The 18,811-nt window shown below is 33.1% G+C and overlaps 1 protein-coding gene across 2 annotated transcripts; it reads left to right on the plus strand.

Annotated features, from left to right (window-relative positions):
* Window positions 1-12,473: 12,473 nt before the first annotated feature.
* LOC141447552 (uncharacterized) lies at window positions 12,474-18,702 on the plus strand. 2 transcript variants are annotated; one of them, XM_074115212.1, is made up of 8 exons: window positions 12,474-12,749; window positions 12,848-12,960; window positions 14,709-14,857; window positions 15,102-15,221; window positions 16,198-16,357; window positions 17,095-17,363; window positions 17,583-17,696; window positions 18,395-18,702. In XM_074115212.1, the coding sequence occupies exons 1-8, from the start codon at window positions 12,680-12,682 to the stop codon at window positions 18,588-18,590; spliced, it is 1,191 nt and encodes a 396-aa protein (XP_073971313.1). In that variant the 5' UTR covers window positions 12,474-12,679; the 3' UTR covers window positions 18,591-18,702. The 2 variants fall into 2 exon arrangements, with proteins under 2 accessions (XP_073971313.1, XP_073971314.1); XM_074115213.1 differs by having other exon boundaries at window positions 18,406-18,549.
* The last annotated feature ends 109 nt before the right edge of the window (window positions 18,703-18,811 follow it).

Consider the following 18,811-nt stretch of genomic DNA (forward strand, 5'->3'; position numbering starts at 1 on the left):
ACGTGCTTAGAACGTTAATCGAGTCTAGAAGAAATTGCAACAGCAATGTCTAGCCAGTTGTTTTAATTCAATAATCTACAATTCTAGACAAGGAACAGTACTGCAATTGGGGCAAATTTGTGGTTTCATCTAAACCGGAAATATCCATTTTCTAGCGGAATCAGCGCACAGCATAACTGCAAAAACTACTGCATCAAGTTCAAATTTTTGATATTTGGTTAAGGTGCCATTATAGGACCTGACAATACACTTCCGGAGAAAATCAACCAACCGGAAGTTCCACTTTATTAAATCGATTTTCCAAACTTTCATCGATCATTGCTCTATAGATATACTTTAAACTTGACTTGAAATTTTGATCGTACTTCATCCTAAAACTTTAATTTGTAACAAAAATTCTCTAAATTTGAAATTAAAAAGTGCCCTTTATGAATAGATTTTTGTGTTATTCCGAAAAAAAAAGTAGCGGAGAGGGGAGCACATTTGAACAGTTTTAATTTATCGCCAAATATTTAAAACATTTATGATTGGTAATTTTCCCCAAATTTTGTGGTAGACCTGTTGTATAATTGACACGAGTTTCCCTTCGATTTCATTGTTTTTGTAAAGTCAGAATTGAGGAATGTTTTATTTTGTAAGGTGGAAGTAAAATTTTTGTTACATCTTTGGAAGTGTATAGGTGAAGATTTGTAGTGGACAAGTTGCAAGTATTGCTACTCCATATTAACATTTGGAATTCGTATTTTTAAATCTAGTATTTACAAAAAGTCTATTTGCTTGCACAAAAAGTGTTGGATATTATATTTTCTTTTATGGAAAAAGAGGGGGCCCATTTCTACATCACCAGTTAAAATGTGCCGCCCTACCGACCCCTACAAGTTTGTGACTTTTTTTTTTTTTTGTTTAATCGCAGAGAAGGGGAAAGTGGGTCCGAACCTACTACATTAAGAAGCGCAACAAACCGAATATTAGGGTTCAAACTTCCTAACATCACGAACTGAGGAGTCATTCTTGATTTTTTTGAACTAGATTTCAGAGTGGTTTCAAAAGAGAAAGTAATGTAGTAGTGAGAGAGAAATAACTGAAAGAAGGTAGTTTCTCAGTAAAGTAATATCATTTCTTTCTATTTTATATTGTGTTCAAAGGTAACCCCACCAGTGGGGCAGATATTAACATTTGGCACAACATTTTTAAATTAAAAAAATATAGAGATGTATGTAAAGTACTAACTGTTTATTGATATAGATCTGTTAAGAAGACTTGAAAGTTGTAGAAAACAAAATAAAAAGGTTCAATAATACAGATTCTGTGCGCACTCTGTAAACAGAAAATGTAAATTCCGTTCAAATGTGCCCCCCTCACCACTACCTCTAAATTGAACATGCGTAATATTAGTCAACTACTTTTTTTTTAAGTAATAATTGTAAGTTACAAGAAAATTTAATTATGTCAACAGTGACGTCAGTTCACACCAGATTTTCTTCAACTTCCGCACCAGTATAGGCGCTGTTTCCATGGAAATACGGAAATACGTAATAATATAATATGCAAAGTATAAATTAACAGATGAATTGCATCAAGATATTTTCAATAAACCTCCACATTGCAAAGGCGGCTAAACTAAGTTAGAGCGGAAGTTGTAGGGGGGAGGTAAAGGAAATATTACTATCAATAATGGAAGATACTCTAAAGTGGTTGGTAGGCTTGGTTAACAATTAAATACGAACAGGAAATACTGTTCTTGCCCTAGTTTTAGAGAGCTATAATAGATCGTTTGGCGTAAAGGTAGCTTTACTTTATGGAGCCCACCTCTTTCCCACTCCACACGCGTAGGCGCGGGTGGAGACCCAGGGAAGATTATTAAAATTGTCACAACCTCGCGGCATGGACCTTCCCACAATCGGAAAGCGTCACTCCAATTACTACAGATTTACAGTTGCTCTTCATTGGGATGATGTAATAACTTTTTTATAATCATAAAACCAATTCTCCGCGCCCCTCTCTACCAACTTCTATATTCATCTGTAAGCACAAAACTATCCACACTATCTCGGTGCCATTAATAACGTCGGTCTAGTTAGAGAAGCACCATGCATTTATAATGAATGGGAAGTTAATGCACGTGTTCTAAAAACCCAAACCACCTCCTCCACCACTTACAGACCCACGTGCTGAACTTCTCTCCAAACCGGACCATTAAACACGTGTAGTTCAGCTTCTTCTGCCCACGCTGAATCCACAGATGTTGTTGGGGTCTTGTAAATAATTGTGGAGGGGGGGAAAAAAGGCATTTTAAGGCAAGGAGTCATCAACCAACAAATTAAGTTAGTGACTTAATTTGGAGGGGACTTGATGCACGAAAATCTTATATTAAAACTTGCACTTTACTATAACTTACGCAATCTTTTTCCAAAAACTTGGTGCTTACACATTGTTATAAAAATTTTAAACTCCCTGAGAACAGCCCCTAAAAAGGAATTCGCCCCCTCAAGAAAAATTATTAATAAACAAAATAAGATAAAAAGCCAGCAGAGTACAGGAAAGCCATTTCCAGGAAAGCGAACTACCTTCCATTGTGAAAAAGAGATTACTTTCTGGGTGAAGAATTTTCTTTTAAACCCCTCCACCGCCGGTTTTTCGCAATACTTTTCCACCCTCCTAAATAGTGCTCAAAAGAGATAGGACCAAATATATTTGAGGAAAATGCTACCTTTAAGAAAATCTTTACAACCCCCCTCTCACAGCATGACCGTTACTCGAATTTCCGGCAAAAACGAACGAAATAAAGTTTACAGAACTACATACATACAATTAATTTTGCATAAATTATGTAAAATGTGACGTTTTTTGTGAAAATTAAAAATAAAATAAAACGAAAATTATTTTCAGTAAAACAACATACCAGATATTACCGGTGTAAAACCGGAAATCTGTCCAATACCTAATACTTTCTTCCTTACAGTTGCAGTATGAGCGCAACAATTGGCGTCACTAATGTGTGATCCCCCACCACTTAGATTATAGTTAAGAGTAACTTGAAGGTACATCCAAAATGGTTTTATTTAAACATTTAGACTCCTCCTCCTCATATGGTTGGCAAATGAACGTGTCTTAAAGGAGGCAAAAAAAAAAAATCCGTTACTAGTGTGGAGTATCGCAGGGAGTTATCTCCTGCAGAGATTCTACAATCAACAGCTGAACAAAACTACCAACATTAAAAATAAAAAAATAAAAATAAATAGCATAACATGTGACTTTTTTTTTCTTTTTTTTTTTTCACAGCCAATCAAAATCTTTTATTTCAGTAGTTAGCAAAATGTTCACCACATAAAACTCTAGAAGGCATTTGCAAAATTGTAAATATTGTCCCCCCCCCAAAAAAAATATAATTCGTTTAATTTATTTTTTTTTTTTTAAGAATTGAATTATGTTTAAAGTTTTAATAAAAGTGAACAATATGTACACAATAATGTTCATATTGCATGTTTCATTTTTTTTTGTGAGGGGGCACTTACATCGGCGGATGTTGTAACACGCAAACGTCAAATAAAACTTTTCATTTTTTGTATTTTCCTGACAAATAAGTCGTAAACTTGTAATAAAGTAAAATGTACTTAAAATACTTTAAAAATATGCTTAAACTTTGGTGAATAAACCAGAAGTATTCCAAAATAGATTTGACTTAAATAATCAGCTTGAAATATACGACCTTGACAGGCGACTCACGTGGAATCCACATACTAGACTCAAAATGACTTGAACTAAACCAGAGATAATATCGAATGCTCAAGATATTATCATTTTTACTTTACAACTTGACAAACGGACAAAACTGACTCGTAACAAACAAGAAACGACCTATACTCAGCCCTACTTGCTGCTCCTATCTTGACCTACGGACTTGAACTGTACGGAACAGCTACGCGTTCGAACCTAAACAGAATCCAAACCCTCCAGTCCAAAAATCCTTCCAACCATCACTGGTGCACCCTTCTACGTGAGGCAAAACTATAACCATCCACACAGATCTGCAAATTCCATCTTGTTTCTGACAAGTGCCCAGTTCCCGCTATAATCAAATTCCACTCCAAACTTTACCTACACCATAATCCCTAAATCAACAACTTGTACTGCGCTAACCTCCCAGTCAAATGCTCCTCGCAGACTGAGGCGTTGATGGCCTCGTGATCACACCTGCTTGCTGAGATAAAACAAGGCCACCATCCATTCAATCCATTCGGTGTTTTGCATTAACCGACTTATGATGGTCATCGTTGGATGGCCTTCTTTGAAGCCCTTCCTAAGATTTTATTTTATTTCACAAACTGACTATTTACAAGACACTGTAAAAGACGGAGCAGAAGTATGGGGCCCAACCAAACCCTCTAACTCCAAAACACCTGCAGACACTACACAGTCTAAAATCCTACGGAAAATCCTTAATGCTCCGTATAACATTTCTAACCTTACCATTCACACTGACCTTCACATCCCCTTTGTCTCTGATCTAATAAAGTCTCGCTACCGCAACTTTCACAGCCTCCTTGCTCTCTATCCTAATCCTCTTGTACAACAACTCTCCTCTCCTCACCTTCCAGGCAATCCTCCTCGACGACTGAAGCGGAAATGGCATAGGGACCTACTGATATGAGTGCAATCCACTGAGAAAGAGTTTCACCAATGCGTGATTGCTCTTACATCACTTTCATGTGAACTTAACCACTATGATCAAATTTACTTGATGCAACATTTGTTGTAGTTGTAAATATGGCTAATAAAGTGAAATATATATATATATATATATATATATATATATATATATACATATTTTATTTACATATTTATTTAGTATTTTGTTTTTTTTTTAGTTAACATATTATTTTATTTTTTTTCTATTTCACATTTATGATGTACTATACGCTATCATATTTGTATGTTGCGTCTACGATGTATGTATTACGCAGTTATAAAGGAAAAACAAATATAATAATAATCAGTTCAATATAATATAATATTAAATCGGTTCAAACTTCATACCTAATTATAAAGAAATTGTGTCATATCTAGAGGTAGGCCTAAGATGGTGAAATAAACCGAATCTTAAAAAAGCGACTTATATTACCGGAACAAACAATAAATTTTTAACAAAATGAAAGTAAAAAACTCACTTACCTCATAATAGAATTTCCATCATCATATCCGGTACAAAACCAAACGAAACAAAAACAAACAAACACACGTTCACAAAAACTAAGCAAAAACTTCCGGTCTGTTCTATAGCCACACCACGAATGGAAAATTAAATTAAAAAAAAAAGAAAAAAAGAAGCCCTTTGATTGGGCCACACTCCTACGGAAGTAGTGCCAACAACTTGCAAATGTCACACTCTACGTCAGCTTCACTCCCATTTACGCCTCCTGCAAACAGAGAGAGAAAAATCATTTTGTTTACAAAAAATACCATCTACAAAATCTATTTTACAAAATAGAATGCACACATACACTTATGTATATACAACTAACATGATTAACGTAGTAAAGATTTGTTAAAACAATTTTGTGCCAAAAAAAATCATTTGAAAACTACAAAATTTAATCAATAGATAGCGACACTTCCGCTCAGAATTCTCTCCAAACTTAGCAGCTGACTTAAATACTAATTCCTATTAACATTAATGACGCAAACAAATCTCTTGAGAACACTCAAAAGATACGCTCACTATATAATTCTCAAGGTTCTAAGAAAATCTTTGAAAAGAAAAAGAAAACTAAAAAAGAAAATGGTATTTTTTTCAAATTATGGATACTCATAATTATTTCATCATATGAAGTGTTAAATCCGGTAAATGTGGAATAACTGTTGCACCGTAATGTAACAATGAATAATACGAATAAGGCAAAGCAACATTCCATTTACACCAAATTATTAATCATCTCTTAAAAGCTAACTTAAAAATTTCAAATTTCATGAAAATTTATGATGCAGAATGATGAACAATAAGACAAAGTCATGTTTTTCACGCCTACATTATTTTATTTTCTTTTTTTAAAGGAAAAGTAAAATACCATTCCAAGGTTGCATGAATGATATCACTATTTCCGTTCTTCATAAAATCATTTAAAAAAATAGAAATAAAAAAAAATTATTAGGGAAGGGAATAGCCTTGCGGTTAGCGTACTGGACTCAAACGCGGAGGTGCCGGTGATGGGCAGTGTTGTCTGTAACGAGAGAACACTATCCGGAGGGCCGTCAGTGCACTGAAAAAAGCTCCGGGCACCATTAACCTTAGTTGTTGACGCGCCTCCAATAAATAAATTAATAAAAAATTATTTAATTTAAAATAAAAATATAAAATGCACGAATAAAATATTTACGAATAAAAGTTCACATGTCTCAACAATAACTGTCACACATAGGGGACGTTCAGGATAGGAAAAGGAGAGAAAGAAATCTGAAGACATAAGAAAACGGAAAGACAAAAAAAAGCAAGGTTGTATAAAATTACAAACAAACATCAATGGAGTAAATAAAGTATTCAATTCGCTAATTGTGCGCCTTAATGTAGTTGCACATGCAGTTTCATTAATGAACATTAATGCACAAGGAAACTAAACATGCCACATTATTATACCAGAAATTTTAATTTAAAAAAAAATTTAAATTAATGCCACCAAGATGGTATTTAAAGAATGATACTTTAAATAAACATATTCTGTGCAAAGAACGCAAGATATTTTAAGTATTTTTTTAATTAATATTTGTGAGTTTTTTTTTAATTTAATCATTATTAACAAAATTAATTTTAAAAAGGTATTTATATTATAATATATAAAATTAAAACAAACTCTGGTGTAAAATGCATGCATGACTTTTTACTACAATTTAGAAATCTTTGTAGTAACTAGAAATATTTAGGTAAAATACTTATTATTCTCACAAACATTATATAGTTTATATAATGTTAATTTTATTATATAGTCAATACATTACACTGAAATATAACTTCACAGAAAGTCTAATCTTGAGAACTACCCTAATAGATTTTGTTCAGAAAAATTATTTACTGTTCCATTATTTTTGGTAGCTGATTCACAGTTTCAGTAGGATGAAAAAATAATAAATGCCAGTTTCAGTCAATATAAACTTTATTGTGCCGAGCTTTCTATCTCTAGGGAGTAGGTCATCTTCAGGGCTAATTCTGTCAATGTAATATTTTACAGCACTAAAGGAGGATTGGTGTATCTTCTGTCTTGTCTGTTCGTTCAAAATAAAGGTGGACAGAACTCCAAAAAAAAATTCTAGTTTGTGGGGAGGGATATTTTTCACTCATTTTGCAGAGTCCATGAATAGACAAGACACACCAACCCTTTAATGATGTAAAAATATTACATTTTGTCACAATTAGCCGTGAAGATGAGACTTAGTTCCTAGGTCAAAAAGCTCGGCATAATAAAAATATATCATGACTGAAATTGGCAGTTATTTTTTTCATCTTATTGAAAAATTATTTAGTAACAGATCTTTGTGTATGAAGAAGGTAACCATAAACCATAAATTCTAGAAGCCATTTCAAAAAGACCCCCCCCCCTCTCTCTCTCTCTAAAAAAAAAAAGAATTATCCATTGAGTAAAATATACTTTTGATCAGCTAATTTTCTTAGTAAATTTAGTTCCATACATCAAGTTCAAAGAAAATCGCAGGAGTCGTTTTTAAGAAAAGCTTGGAAATCAAATAAGATACAGTAGATACAGAAGTAAATTCTATAAACATTCAATATACTAAAAAAGCTTCGAAAGAAGAATGTAAATGGCTGATTTGCTAGCTCAAGAGGCCAATAACAAAGAGAAAAAAAACAAAAAAGAAAAACAATAGATAGCATCCTCGCCCAAAAAGCTATTAAATTTACAAGGGAAAATATTCCAAACAGATTTCCAAAAAAATTTTAGCTAGTGGGGGATATTTTTCACTTCATTTTGCCAGCAAAATAAAATTGGTGAAAAGTGCTAGTTCAAAAATTTTACATCCCAATATCTCACTACTTACTTGTATACTTGTAAGAAATGGAGAAAAAAATATTAATTAACGATTATCAAGCTAAAATTCTATTTAAAAAAAATAAACTATTTTTTAGGTGTACTTGTATTTGAGAAACCAATTCAAAATAGATTAGACGATTACAAGATTGTTTAGCCGGTAATTGTTATTCTCTTTCACTACACATGTTTTTTATTAGGGGCCCCTAAAATATCCAATTTGAGGTTCACTACTTCCAAAAAAAAAATAGTTTTTACCAATTTGGTAACCGTGTATGGTTAGCACAACTCAACAAACGGAAGAAATCAAAACAGTAACCAGTATCATCTGCAGTAGGTGCCACTATTGGACCCGGCTATAAGTTTTCAAAGTCAAAAATCAACACACAACTTATTACATTTTTCCTGGGGGGGGAAATTTCAAATAAGGGCCACTTTTCACAGCGATAGGTGAGCTGCGCATTCTTGGAAGTGCCAATTCAGTAAAATGATGGAATTATTACTTTAATTGCATTAATAAGGATTTAATATGTATCCAAAGTTGCAAGTATACAGATATTTGGCTGACCGAAAAGAGATTTTTGAAGTTATTAGCAAATTTATTGAAAATTGGGAACTTCTTTTTAATGCCAATTGTAAGTTTCAAGACAATTTATTTAAGTCAACTGAAAGATAAAGTCGTTTGATGGTTCACACCAGATTGTTCAGGATACAATAAAGAAGCAACAAGAGAAATTCTACAATTTAAAAGACACAAGGGGCGATCTACGTCCTTCGAAGAGGTGTTTGACATTCAGTTACTACGATAGGAAGACGATTTCCACTCACCCAAAAAAGATAGTTTCTTTAATTTATTACACATATAAATACTTTTTAACTTTGGTTAATTAAATAAATTAGTAATATAGCTTTCCCTGATGGAAAACAGTACAAAATAACCACTTTCATTTCTCGCGGGAAACCAATTGTTCTACAAGTACATCAATTCCCATACAATCTTCAACTGATGACGCCAAAAAAAAAGGGTGAGAATTTGGTAGTTTCAATCAAGTAAAATGAAAAATAGATGGCTCATAATGAACATAAACGAAAAAAAGTAACATCTTAACAACAAAACTTTTAGCTTACCTCTCACAGAAACCGCTTAGGAATCATCTTGAATGAAATACAAAATTTTCAACAACACAATCACTGAAAATACACGCACCAAGTCAAGAAAAAGACAAAAAACCGAAACACTATTGACATTTTTTTCATGATATAAATTTAATAAAAAGTTTTCTACACAACCTAAAAAAAATTTGAAGTGTTGAAACTCACAAACGACTAGTGAAAACTAAACAATAACAAAAAGAAAATGGTGGAAACAATAACTTATTCTTTCTTTTTTTAAAAAAAAAAGCAAAATTTCCAACAAAGTTAATGCATTATTAAAAACAAGTAAATTTTTCTTGTTTCCTATTTTGTGAAAATTGTTTGCACATATACACATGTTTATGCCGACATTGTTTTGCTTTACGATCGTTGATTACTGGACTGCAGTAAAGTTAAGATACCGAATTCAACAAACCTCCCCCCACTCTAAATAGAATCACACGCCTTCATGATCTTCATATTGACATTACCACATTTAGACTGCCCACGAGATCTAGCGAAGGAAAATGTAACTAACATGGAGTTAATTTCAAGAGAATATAATTTTCTAAAGCTTTTTTTTGTTCTGACTTAATAATGTTATTCAAAAAATGTTATTTGATACTCCCTTCAAAAAAATTTATGTTCTTTTCTTGAGATTTACCACAGATAGATTTTTTTTTTTGAGATTGAATTTGGTTCTCCTAAAATTACCTCTGGACATTACATTTTTCCATCAGGCCTAGTACAATAATACAACATAGAAGTACTGAAAAAGAATTTTCTGTGATATTACTTAAAAATACACGAGAAATAAAAGAAAATACTAATAGTAGAAAGTAATAATAATAATACAAAAAAACAGCGAATGAAGATTTAATACATGTACAGAGCACAGAAAGAATTGAAGAGCTTGCTGCAAAAAGGAGTTATCTACATTTTTTTCAGAAAATGTGTTTAGTGGCGCCCCCTATTGTATGTTCAATTCTACATCTTTTGGTGCATAAACGAATCTTTATGCAGACTCGTTTATTATTACTTATATTACTTATTCTCTAACCTAGGTTAGATTTGGAGCAAAAATGAGTTTTCTACAGCAGATAACTTTTTTTTACATTCCTTGGAGGAAAAAAAAAAAATTATTAGGTTTATTTAAAGTTTATATTAGGTAGATATTATTATATTTTTATTTTTGACAGGCACAAAAATATATCTAACATTCGCTTCGACAAGACACAAAATGCCACTTAAAAGCTCAAAAACAAGAAATCTGTTGACTAAGATATGTACTCAAGTTTTACTGAAAATTATGATTTTGGTGCAAAACAGAGTTTTAGCTGCAAAATAACTTTTGCTTGTAACAATCTTAAAAAATGCCCTAGAAAGTTCAAATTTAGCCCCAAATAACCCCATCACAATATATTAACTAATCCTTACAGCAGACACAACATAAGGAATACGAGGGTCGTTTGAAAAGTCCGTGCAAAAATAAAACCTACTTAATTTTTTGGGGTAAACCTTTTTTATTTTTCAACATGGTCTCCTTTTAGGCTTATACACTTCGTCCAACGCTGCTCTAGTTTGTTGATCCCTTCCGAATAATAGGATTTGTCCAAGTCTGAAAAATAGCCATTTGTTTCTGCAATCACCTCCTCGTTTCAATAAAATCTTTTTCCCGCCAGCCATTTCTTCATATTGGGGAACAAATAGTAGTCCGAGGGAGACAAGTCTGGAGAATAGGGGGGGATGTGAAACGAGTTGGAACCCTATTTCCATTAATTTTGCGACCACAACTGCTGAGGTGTGAGCTGGTGCGTTGTCGTGATGGAAAAGGACTTTTTTGTGGGCCAATCGTGGGCGTTTTTCTTGCAGCTCGGTTTTCAAACGGTCCAATAACGATGAATAATATGCACCTGTAATAGTTTTACCCTTTTCCAGATAGTCGATGAAGATTATTCCTTGCTAATCCCAAAAGACAGTCGCCATAATCTTTCCGGCCGAAGGAACGGTCTTCGCCTTTTTCTTTTGGCGCAGATTCCCCCTTGGTAACCCATTGTTTAGATTGTTCTTTGGTCTCAGGAGTGTAGTGATGTATCCATGTTTCATCCACAGTGACGAAACGACGCTTAAAGTCCTGCGGATTCTTCTGGAACAGCTGCAAACCGTCCTTGCAACACTTCACACGATTTCGTTTTTGGTCAAGCGTGAGCAATCGCGGCGCCCATCTTGCGGATAGCTTTGTCATGTCCAAATGTTGATGCAAAATATTATGTACCCGTTCATTCGAGATGCCCACAGCACTAGCAATCTCACGCACCTTCACTCTTCTGTCATCCATCACCATATCATGGATTTTATCAATGATTTCTGGAGTAGTAACCTCAACAGGGCGTCCAGAACGTTCAGCGTCACTTGTGCCCATATGGCCACTCTGAAAATTTTGAAACCACTTATAAACTGTTCTAATCGAAGGTGCAGAGTCACCATAATGTTTATCAAGCTTCTATTTTGTCTCCTGAGGCGTTTTGCCTTTCATAAAGTAGTGTTTAATCAACACACGAAATTCTTTTTCGTCCATTTTTTGAAAATCACTCGACTTCCTCGATTCAAACGAATGCCAAACATTAAGAAATAGACCGATCTGGCTGAAACTTGGGGTGTGTTCTTCCAAGAGATGCTACTAACTAAACATAACCTCGATACGCGCCAGTGGTGCTATCTCTCTGACTTTGCACGGACTTTTCAAACGACCCTCGTACATCTTAAAGCATATTTAGTTTTTTGTCCCTACTGAAAATTTAAAAAAAAACTGTAGGTAACTCCTTTTTGCACAAGCTCTTCAATTACAAATTATATGAATAGATACTTTTTATGAAATACTTTGAGCTTTTTAATTTTTATACAATAAAATAACTACAAAAATATTCAAAATACAATTTGATCTCATCTCAACATATAAGTAGAATTAAGATCTTTCTGCTTCATTACTGCTGCAAAGTGATTATTCAGTTTCAGACACAGGTTTCCACTTTAAGTCATTCCACGAATTTGAAAAAGTAGTGCAAGTTTAGAAAGTGAGTATTTTAGTTAGAGAAAATAGTGTGAAAAATCTAATAAGATTTTTTATTATTAATATTATCTTTTAATTAGACAATTTGTAGATTCTTACTGTTTTAACATTCACACGAATGGATTTTAACAAACAAACAATACAGTCATTAACTTCAATGAAAAAAAAAAATATTTCAATTAAAAAAATGTCTTTGAATCATATGTATGTAAACTAATCATATGAGGTTTGCTCTAATTCTTTATTTTAAACAACAAAAAAATAAAACATTTACTTCGAAGCCTAGGTTTTAACTCTATTTTTTAAAAATGATAGTGTTAATAACTTAGGAATCCACAAAAAAAAAAATTAATAACTGACAATTAACAAAAAAAAAAAAAATGAAGATCTGTTGTGCAAGGGGAAGTTAAAAAATAAAAATAAATTTAAAAAATTACAAAAAATGTTATTTATAATTTTGTCTTTTTGCTTTTATTGTGTTTCTGCAACTACTAAATATGAAACTAAATCCTGTGAGTAATAAAATTTTTATTAAATTTTCAATTTAATACTGAATAAAATAATTTACACTTACAAGGAGTTAAATTTTGTAATCTATTTTTATTTTCAGCAAATAGCGTAACATTTTCACAATGGATATCGTTGATTGTATCCCGTGGGATATATTTAGTCCTTTTAACACTCATCATGATCTGCGTTTTGATATCAGCCTACAGAAACAGGGTAATTGTTCCATTGATTTTGGTAAATGATCCATTAATGCGGAAGGAAGGAAGAATATTGTTAATTTCAGTCATTACTTGTTGTTTAGCCGACCTTTCTACCTAAGGGGACTAGGTCATCTTCAGGGCTTATTGATAATATAGTATTTTTACATTGTTATTCTAAAGTTGGTGTGTATTCTATAAGCTAACTACTACTCGACAAATGATCTCAAATTTATACATGTCTAGACTAAAATCTTCCTGAGTAAGTTTCAATGAAACGCTTCAATCTTCAACGAATACAAATTCTTTGGCCTAAAATTCTTCTTACCATCGTTAACGCCTTCGTTTCAAATTTAACTTAGAAATACCGTTTTAGTGTCAGGTAGCTCGAACTCTTTTTAAAAACTTTAATGAAAAACTAACAGTTTCATTCTAGTCTTCTTGCCCGTCGTTTATCATCTCAGCACATACCAGATCATCCTCTAGGTCCTGACCCCTGGGTCGGCAACCAGGGGCAGCTCTAGCTCGTGTAGCGCCCGTATGCAATGAAACCCTGGCGACCCCTAGGCCTGACCCCCCCCCCCCCCCCACCGGCTATAACTATTAACTTTGAGTTGAAACAAAATGTTCGAAAAAGAAGCCGCCCATTGGGCGCTCGCGTTTGATAACTGCCGCCACTGCGCTGGCTGGCCGCTTCTGTCATATCATTGTTGTACCTTGATGGTCCAAAACGATGCTCTTAGCTGTCTCAGGGAGCGGCGCTCGTGTGCATTGCACACCCTGCACTACAGGTTAAGCCGCCCCTGTCGGCAACCTATTTTAAGTAGAGAGCCATTTCTCCTTAAATAATTTTAATAATTCTTACCAAGAGCCGCAAGGATGATAGTGTAAACAAACTCTGTAGATCATTTGTATTCGCAAATTATTATTTTATGATATTCAATAACATTTAAATGTTTTATATATTTATTTTCACATATTGCAAAGTAAATAAACAAATAAATAATAACGAATGAAAAGGCGGCAGTCTTACAATATAAATCAAGTACTTTATTTTAATATTGTATAATTTCATTCAATTTCGAACCTATCGCATTTAAAATTATTTTTGAAAAAATATCTTTAATTAATGAAATTTTCATTTGTTTCAATTGAATTAAAATATACAATATATTTTGGACAGGCTGAAGAGCCACACAATTTGGATAGAAGAGCAGCATGCGGCTCGCGAGCCGCGCATTGCCGACCCGTGCTCTAGGTGATTAAAACATTATTGGCCTCGCGATTTCCTCTCTTCTGATGAAGAGAGTAGTTAATCCTTGTGATTACTAATGGAGCATTAGACGCTGAGAAACTTCTCCCCTTAGTTAGTTTGTGTGTTATAGTGACAGTAGCTTTGTCATTGTTACTAATAGTGCAGGTAGATTACTATCTATAAACCATTAGGTTTAACGTTCAAAATAAATTAAAAAAAGAAAAAGAAAAAAGTTTTTTCCCCTAATTTCCTTCGATTTTCGCCAAAATCACCAACTGATTTCTTCAAATTAGAGTGTTTAACCACTCTTATAGAAACCTGTAACATTTGCCGAGAAACGTCTTTCCTCAGGGTGGCTAGGAGGTTGGAGTCATTCTGAAGAGGTCTGTTTTAAAGGAACATGTAAAAATTACTAATCTTTACTTAAATTTATACAACCAATCAAGAGGGGGGGGAAAATTACAATTTTATGAAATTGTAGACCACAGATTCTGTTATTTGTTAATCAGAAAACTAGAAGTCGAATCAGGAATGAAATAGAAAGAACAAGAAAATCTCTATTCTCGGATGATTTAGAAAATAACAGCTGGATTACAAATTTATGGAAAGGGCCACAAATGTTTTCACTGCAAGGGAATGATGTATTCAGTACAAAAAAGTAACGTTTTGTATATATTTTTTATATTATAGTTTGCATTATTAACAATTATAGTATACCATGTATTATCGTAGGTTATATTTTATTAGTTAATTCATGTATTAATATTTATATAATTCATGTAACTTTAATTAACTCTGATCTGCTTAAATACAGTCTTATCTAATTTATCTTGTAGCCAAACCCTACCAAAAAAATACGTCTCTATAAGCGAAAACGTACTCATAAGTTTTTTTCTTCACAGGAGAAGTTCTTTCTTAGAGTTATCTGATTATGATAGTGACGCAGACGGGTTAAAAGAAAAACTGAAAGAAGCTGAAATAGCGATAAATGCAATGAAAGAAGAATTGGACATTGCGAGAAAGTTAGTTTTCAAATACTTCAGATTTTTTTAATTTCTAGACATTTCTAGAAAAAAATAATCTTCAGAGATCTATTCAAAGTAAGAGCGTTGAAAAAAAAATTGAAATTATAACCAATTATATTGAAAATATAACGCTAATAGAAAATTGAAACAGAAAATATGTGAAAATGGTTGCTTTTTGTCCACTCTAGTGAATTATTTCTTTGGTAAAAGGTTTGCTGTGATCCTAAAAATTCATTAAAAAGGTAAAAGTTATAGATATGGCAGACTTCTGCACGAAATGCAACCGTTGACGGAGGAGGTTATTCCCTCTAGGGCAGGATATGTTGACATTAGGATTAGGGAGAGGTTACCTTTATCAGTAACTGCCGGCTATCAGCCCACACTGGGGCACATTTGGTGATTAAACTTCTAAACTGGATGAATTGGAATATCTTGGAAGGAATTGGCGCAAGAGACCTATAGATGGTTTGTTTCATGTGCATAAAGATTAAAAGATCTGCTTTGGTGAAGTTCAGTTCAGCTCGTTACTAAAAAAACGCAATTGATGGAGGTAATTCCGAAGCACCGGTACAACACTTCTTCTTTAGTTAAACAGAATAGAATTCTAAGACGAAAATAATTGCATAAATACGCGCCAAAGTATTCCCATTAATCGTAGAAATGCTTGTTCAGTCTTAAACTGAAAACTTTTTCTTTTTTGTGAATCTGCACGGAAATAAATAGAGAATTTTGTGTTCCGTGGGCGAGAAAAGATTGCGGTACATTGCTGTAAAAATAAATGATCAGAAAGCCTAGGTCTCGATTCCTTAAATCATCTCAAAGGGGACGGAGGCCTTGACTATAATGAATCATCTCTTATCTCCGAAAAGGATAGTTTTCATCTAGCAAGCTGCTCTATTTGCTGTACTTTCTAAAATATTATGTTTTCATTAAATATTTAATGTGATTACTATAACAGTAGTGCTTACTTTAGAGCTCGTCTTGACCTGGAATCCACGATGGAAGTTATAGAACGTGATAAATCCTGCACTGATGAAGAATTGAGGAAGACAAAACTGAATACATCACTTGAACTGGAAGAAATGAAAAAAGAAATTAATGTTTTACAACGACAGTTAGGACAAGCGCAAATTGTATGTATTAAGAAAATGATTCTTTTTTCTATTATGTTATTGGTCGATTTTGAATTTGGACCTCTCAGTTGCAAGTCCACATTAATAGATTTTGCTATGAACTAGGATTTACCAAAAGTCGGCGTTTTCCACATTATAGTTTAAAAAAAATGGTTTGTTTAGTAATCAATAGCATGCTACTGCTTATGTTAGTACCATAACTATTAGTAGTTATGCAGGATGTACTAAATATGAGCCATAATTGTTACGTGAACCCGTATGGGAAACGTACAATTGCACGATAATTTTGTAAACTGTGAAAAATAAAAAAATCCGCGCTAAATCCTCCGTATTTGAGTACCAGAAAAAGGGTATCAGTTAAGTGCTATAGTTTAGGTTTAGGCAAAGGTGAAGCGAGGAAATTCCGAAGAGAGCATCCGTTTCCTCAAGCACCAAACCTTTCCCATTAATTTGGAGAGTAAGTGATTTTAAGTCACCTGATTTAATATTCAACTCGACTAATTTAGCAGGTGAAAGTATAAGCTAAAGTAAAATTTTTGGATATGTAATAAGAAACTTGGTAAACATTGTTATACGACGTATGTCTGAGAAAATTAAGTTTAGCAGACGCACAGATAAGTCACCCACCAGTGCTTTATTTGGAGAAAAGCAACTGTATTCACATTTTTTTTTACCTAGCTATCTTTTTAAATGTACCTTTAGCATTTTTAATTGGTTGTTAAAACTGCCGATTACAGGATAAATCACAATTAACCAAAGATCTGGAGGCTGTGACACGAGAAAATCGTATAGCCGATTCAGCCTTGCGTGACCAACAGAATTTGTCATCACGTTTGGATGAGGCTAAATCGGAAATAAAATTTCTTAAAGAGATGATGGGAAATATGAAAGCTGAAAGAGACAGTGCTGTTAAAGTTGCTTCTGAATTGGTAACAAAGACTAAATGTGCTACTAAAGAATCTTTAGAAGGACGTAAATTGATTCGCAGCTTCTTAGAGACGGCTAGGTGAGGAGCATTTCTATCAGTTTATTATGTTATTTAATAATAACTTATTACATTCTACAGTGAGAGGAATTGCTGCTTTTAATTTTTTATGTTGGAGTTTTAGGGAAGTATTTTATTTGTTCCCAGTTAAAATCTGGGATATGCAAGCAGACCCCAGTAAAATTTAAATCTAAGAAGATCCAGTTTCCTTATAATGTTCTTCCCTGTTCATTTTTCTAGCAAAACAACAAACTTTCCTTCAGGGCTATTGACAGACGATCATGCCTGGGAGTCACAAAGAAGTGAATGGCTACAGAATATTGAGGAAAATAGAGAATCTAGTTACGATCAGAGGTAAATAATAAACTTTTGATTAATGTTCATTATTTCTGGTGACTGATTCTTAGTTTCAGTAGGAAGAAAAAATATAATAACTGCCAGTTTCAGTCATGATGTATTTTTATTATGCCGAGCTTTCGACCTAGGGACTAGGTCATCTTCAGGGCTGTGGAACATATTTACAGTGTGTAAATGTAACACATTTACTCAATGTAACACACTGTAAATATGTTCCACAGCCCTGAAGATGACTTAGTCCCTAGATCGAAAGCTCGGCATAATAAAAATATATCATGAGTGAAATTGGGGCAGTTATTATTTTTTCATCCTAATAAAATTTTGGTTTTTAAAACTTTCATTAAATACACCATCTAGAGAGATATAAGCTCCATGTTGAAAAACAAAGTTTGCGTACGAACGAATAAAATTACGAATTTTTTTAAAAATTGTAATTATTTTGTTGAGTGTATGCCTTTAAACTCTCTGTATGCCAATGCTTCGGCTTGGGTCCAGCCCTCATCATTGGTTTATAAAGCCCTCATCTGGGCTTTATTAGCCAATAAAGACAAGTTTCCTAGAAGAACTTCACTCACCAACTAGTTTTAAAAAATAAATGGGAACTGTATTTAATATATGAGAAAAGCAAATAAAGTAAGCAAGATTATTTTTTTACATAATTATTATATAAGGACTTTGAAGGCTATTTGCTCTAGGGATGCTGCAGAACTTGACGATAGTGAAAAAGAAGAATTTGGCCATTTAAGACGAAAGGTTAAAAACAGTAAGACTTTAGATGAAATTTCTCCAGAAGATCCATCGTCTTCAAAAATTTTCACTAATTCACCAGAATTTCGTGCTTTTTTGCAAGCCACTTTCAGATTAAGTTCATGTGGTGAAAAAAAGGAATAATTAATTTATTGTGAATTTAAAAATGGGGGCAAAACCATAAATTTTTTTATGGAAACTCTCTAAATAATACCATATTGAAGCAAAAAAAAAAAAAAAAAAAAATTGATAATAAGAGTGGGTTATTTGAAAAATATCTGTTCTATTTTTTTAAATTATAAATATTTTTTTGTAGAAGTCTTATTTATTATGATTATTATGGCTTCTTTTTATATAAAAAAAAA

The sequence above is a fragment of the Rhodnius prolixus genome, unplaced genomic scaffold, assembly GCF_049639745.1.
Source record: "Rhodnius prolixus isolate KJV_2025 unplaced genomic scaffold, Rpr scaffold_7, whole genome shotgun sequence".
Lineage (NCBI taxonomy): Eukaryota > Metazoa > Arthropoda > Insecta > Hemiptera > Reduviidae > Rhodnius > Rhodnius prolixus.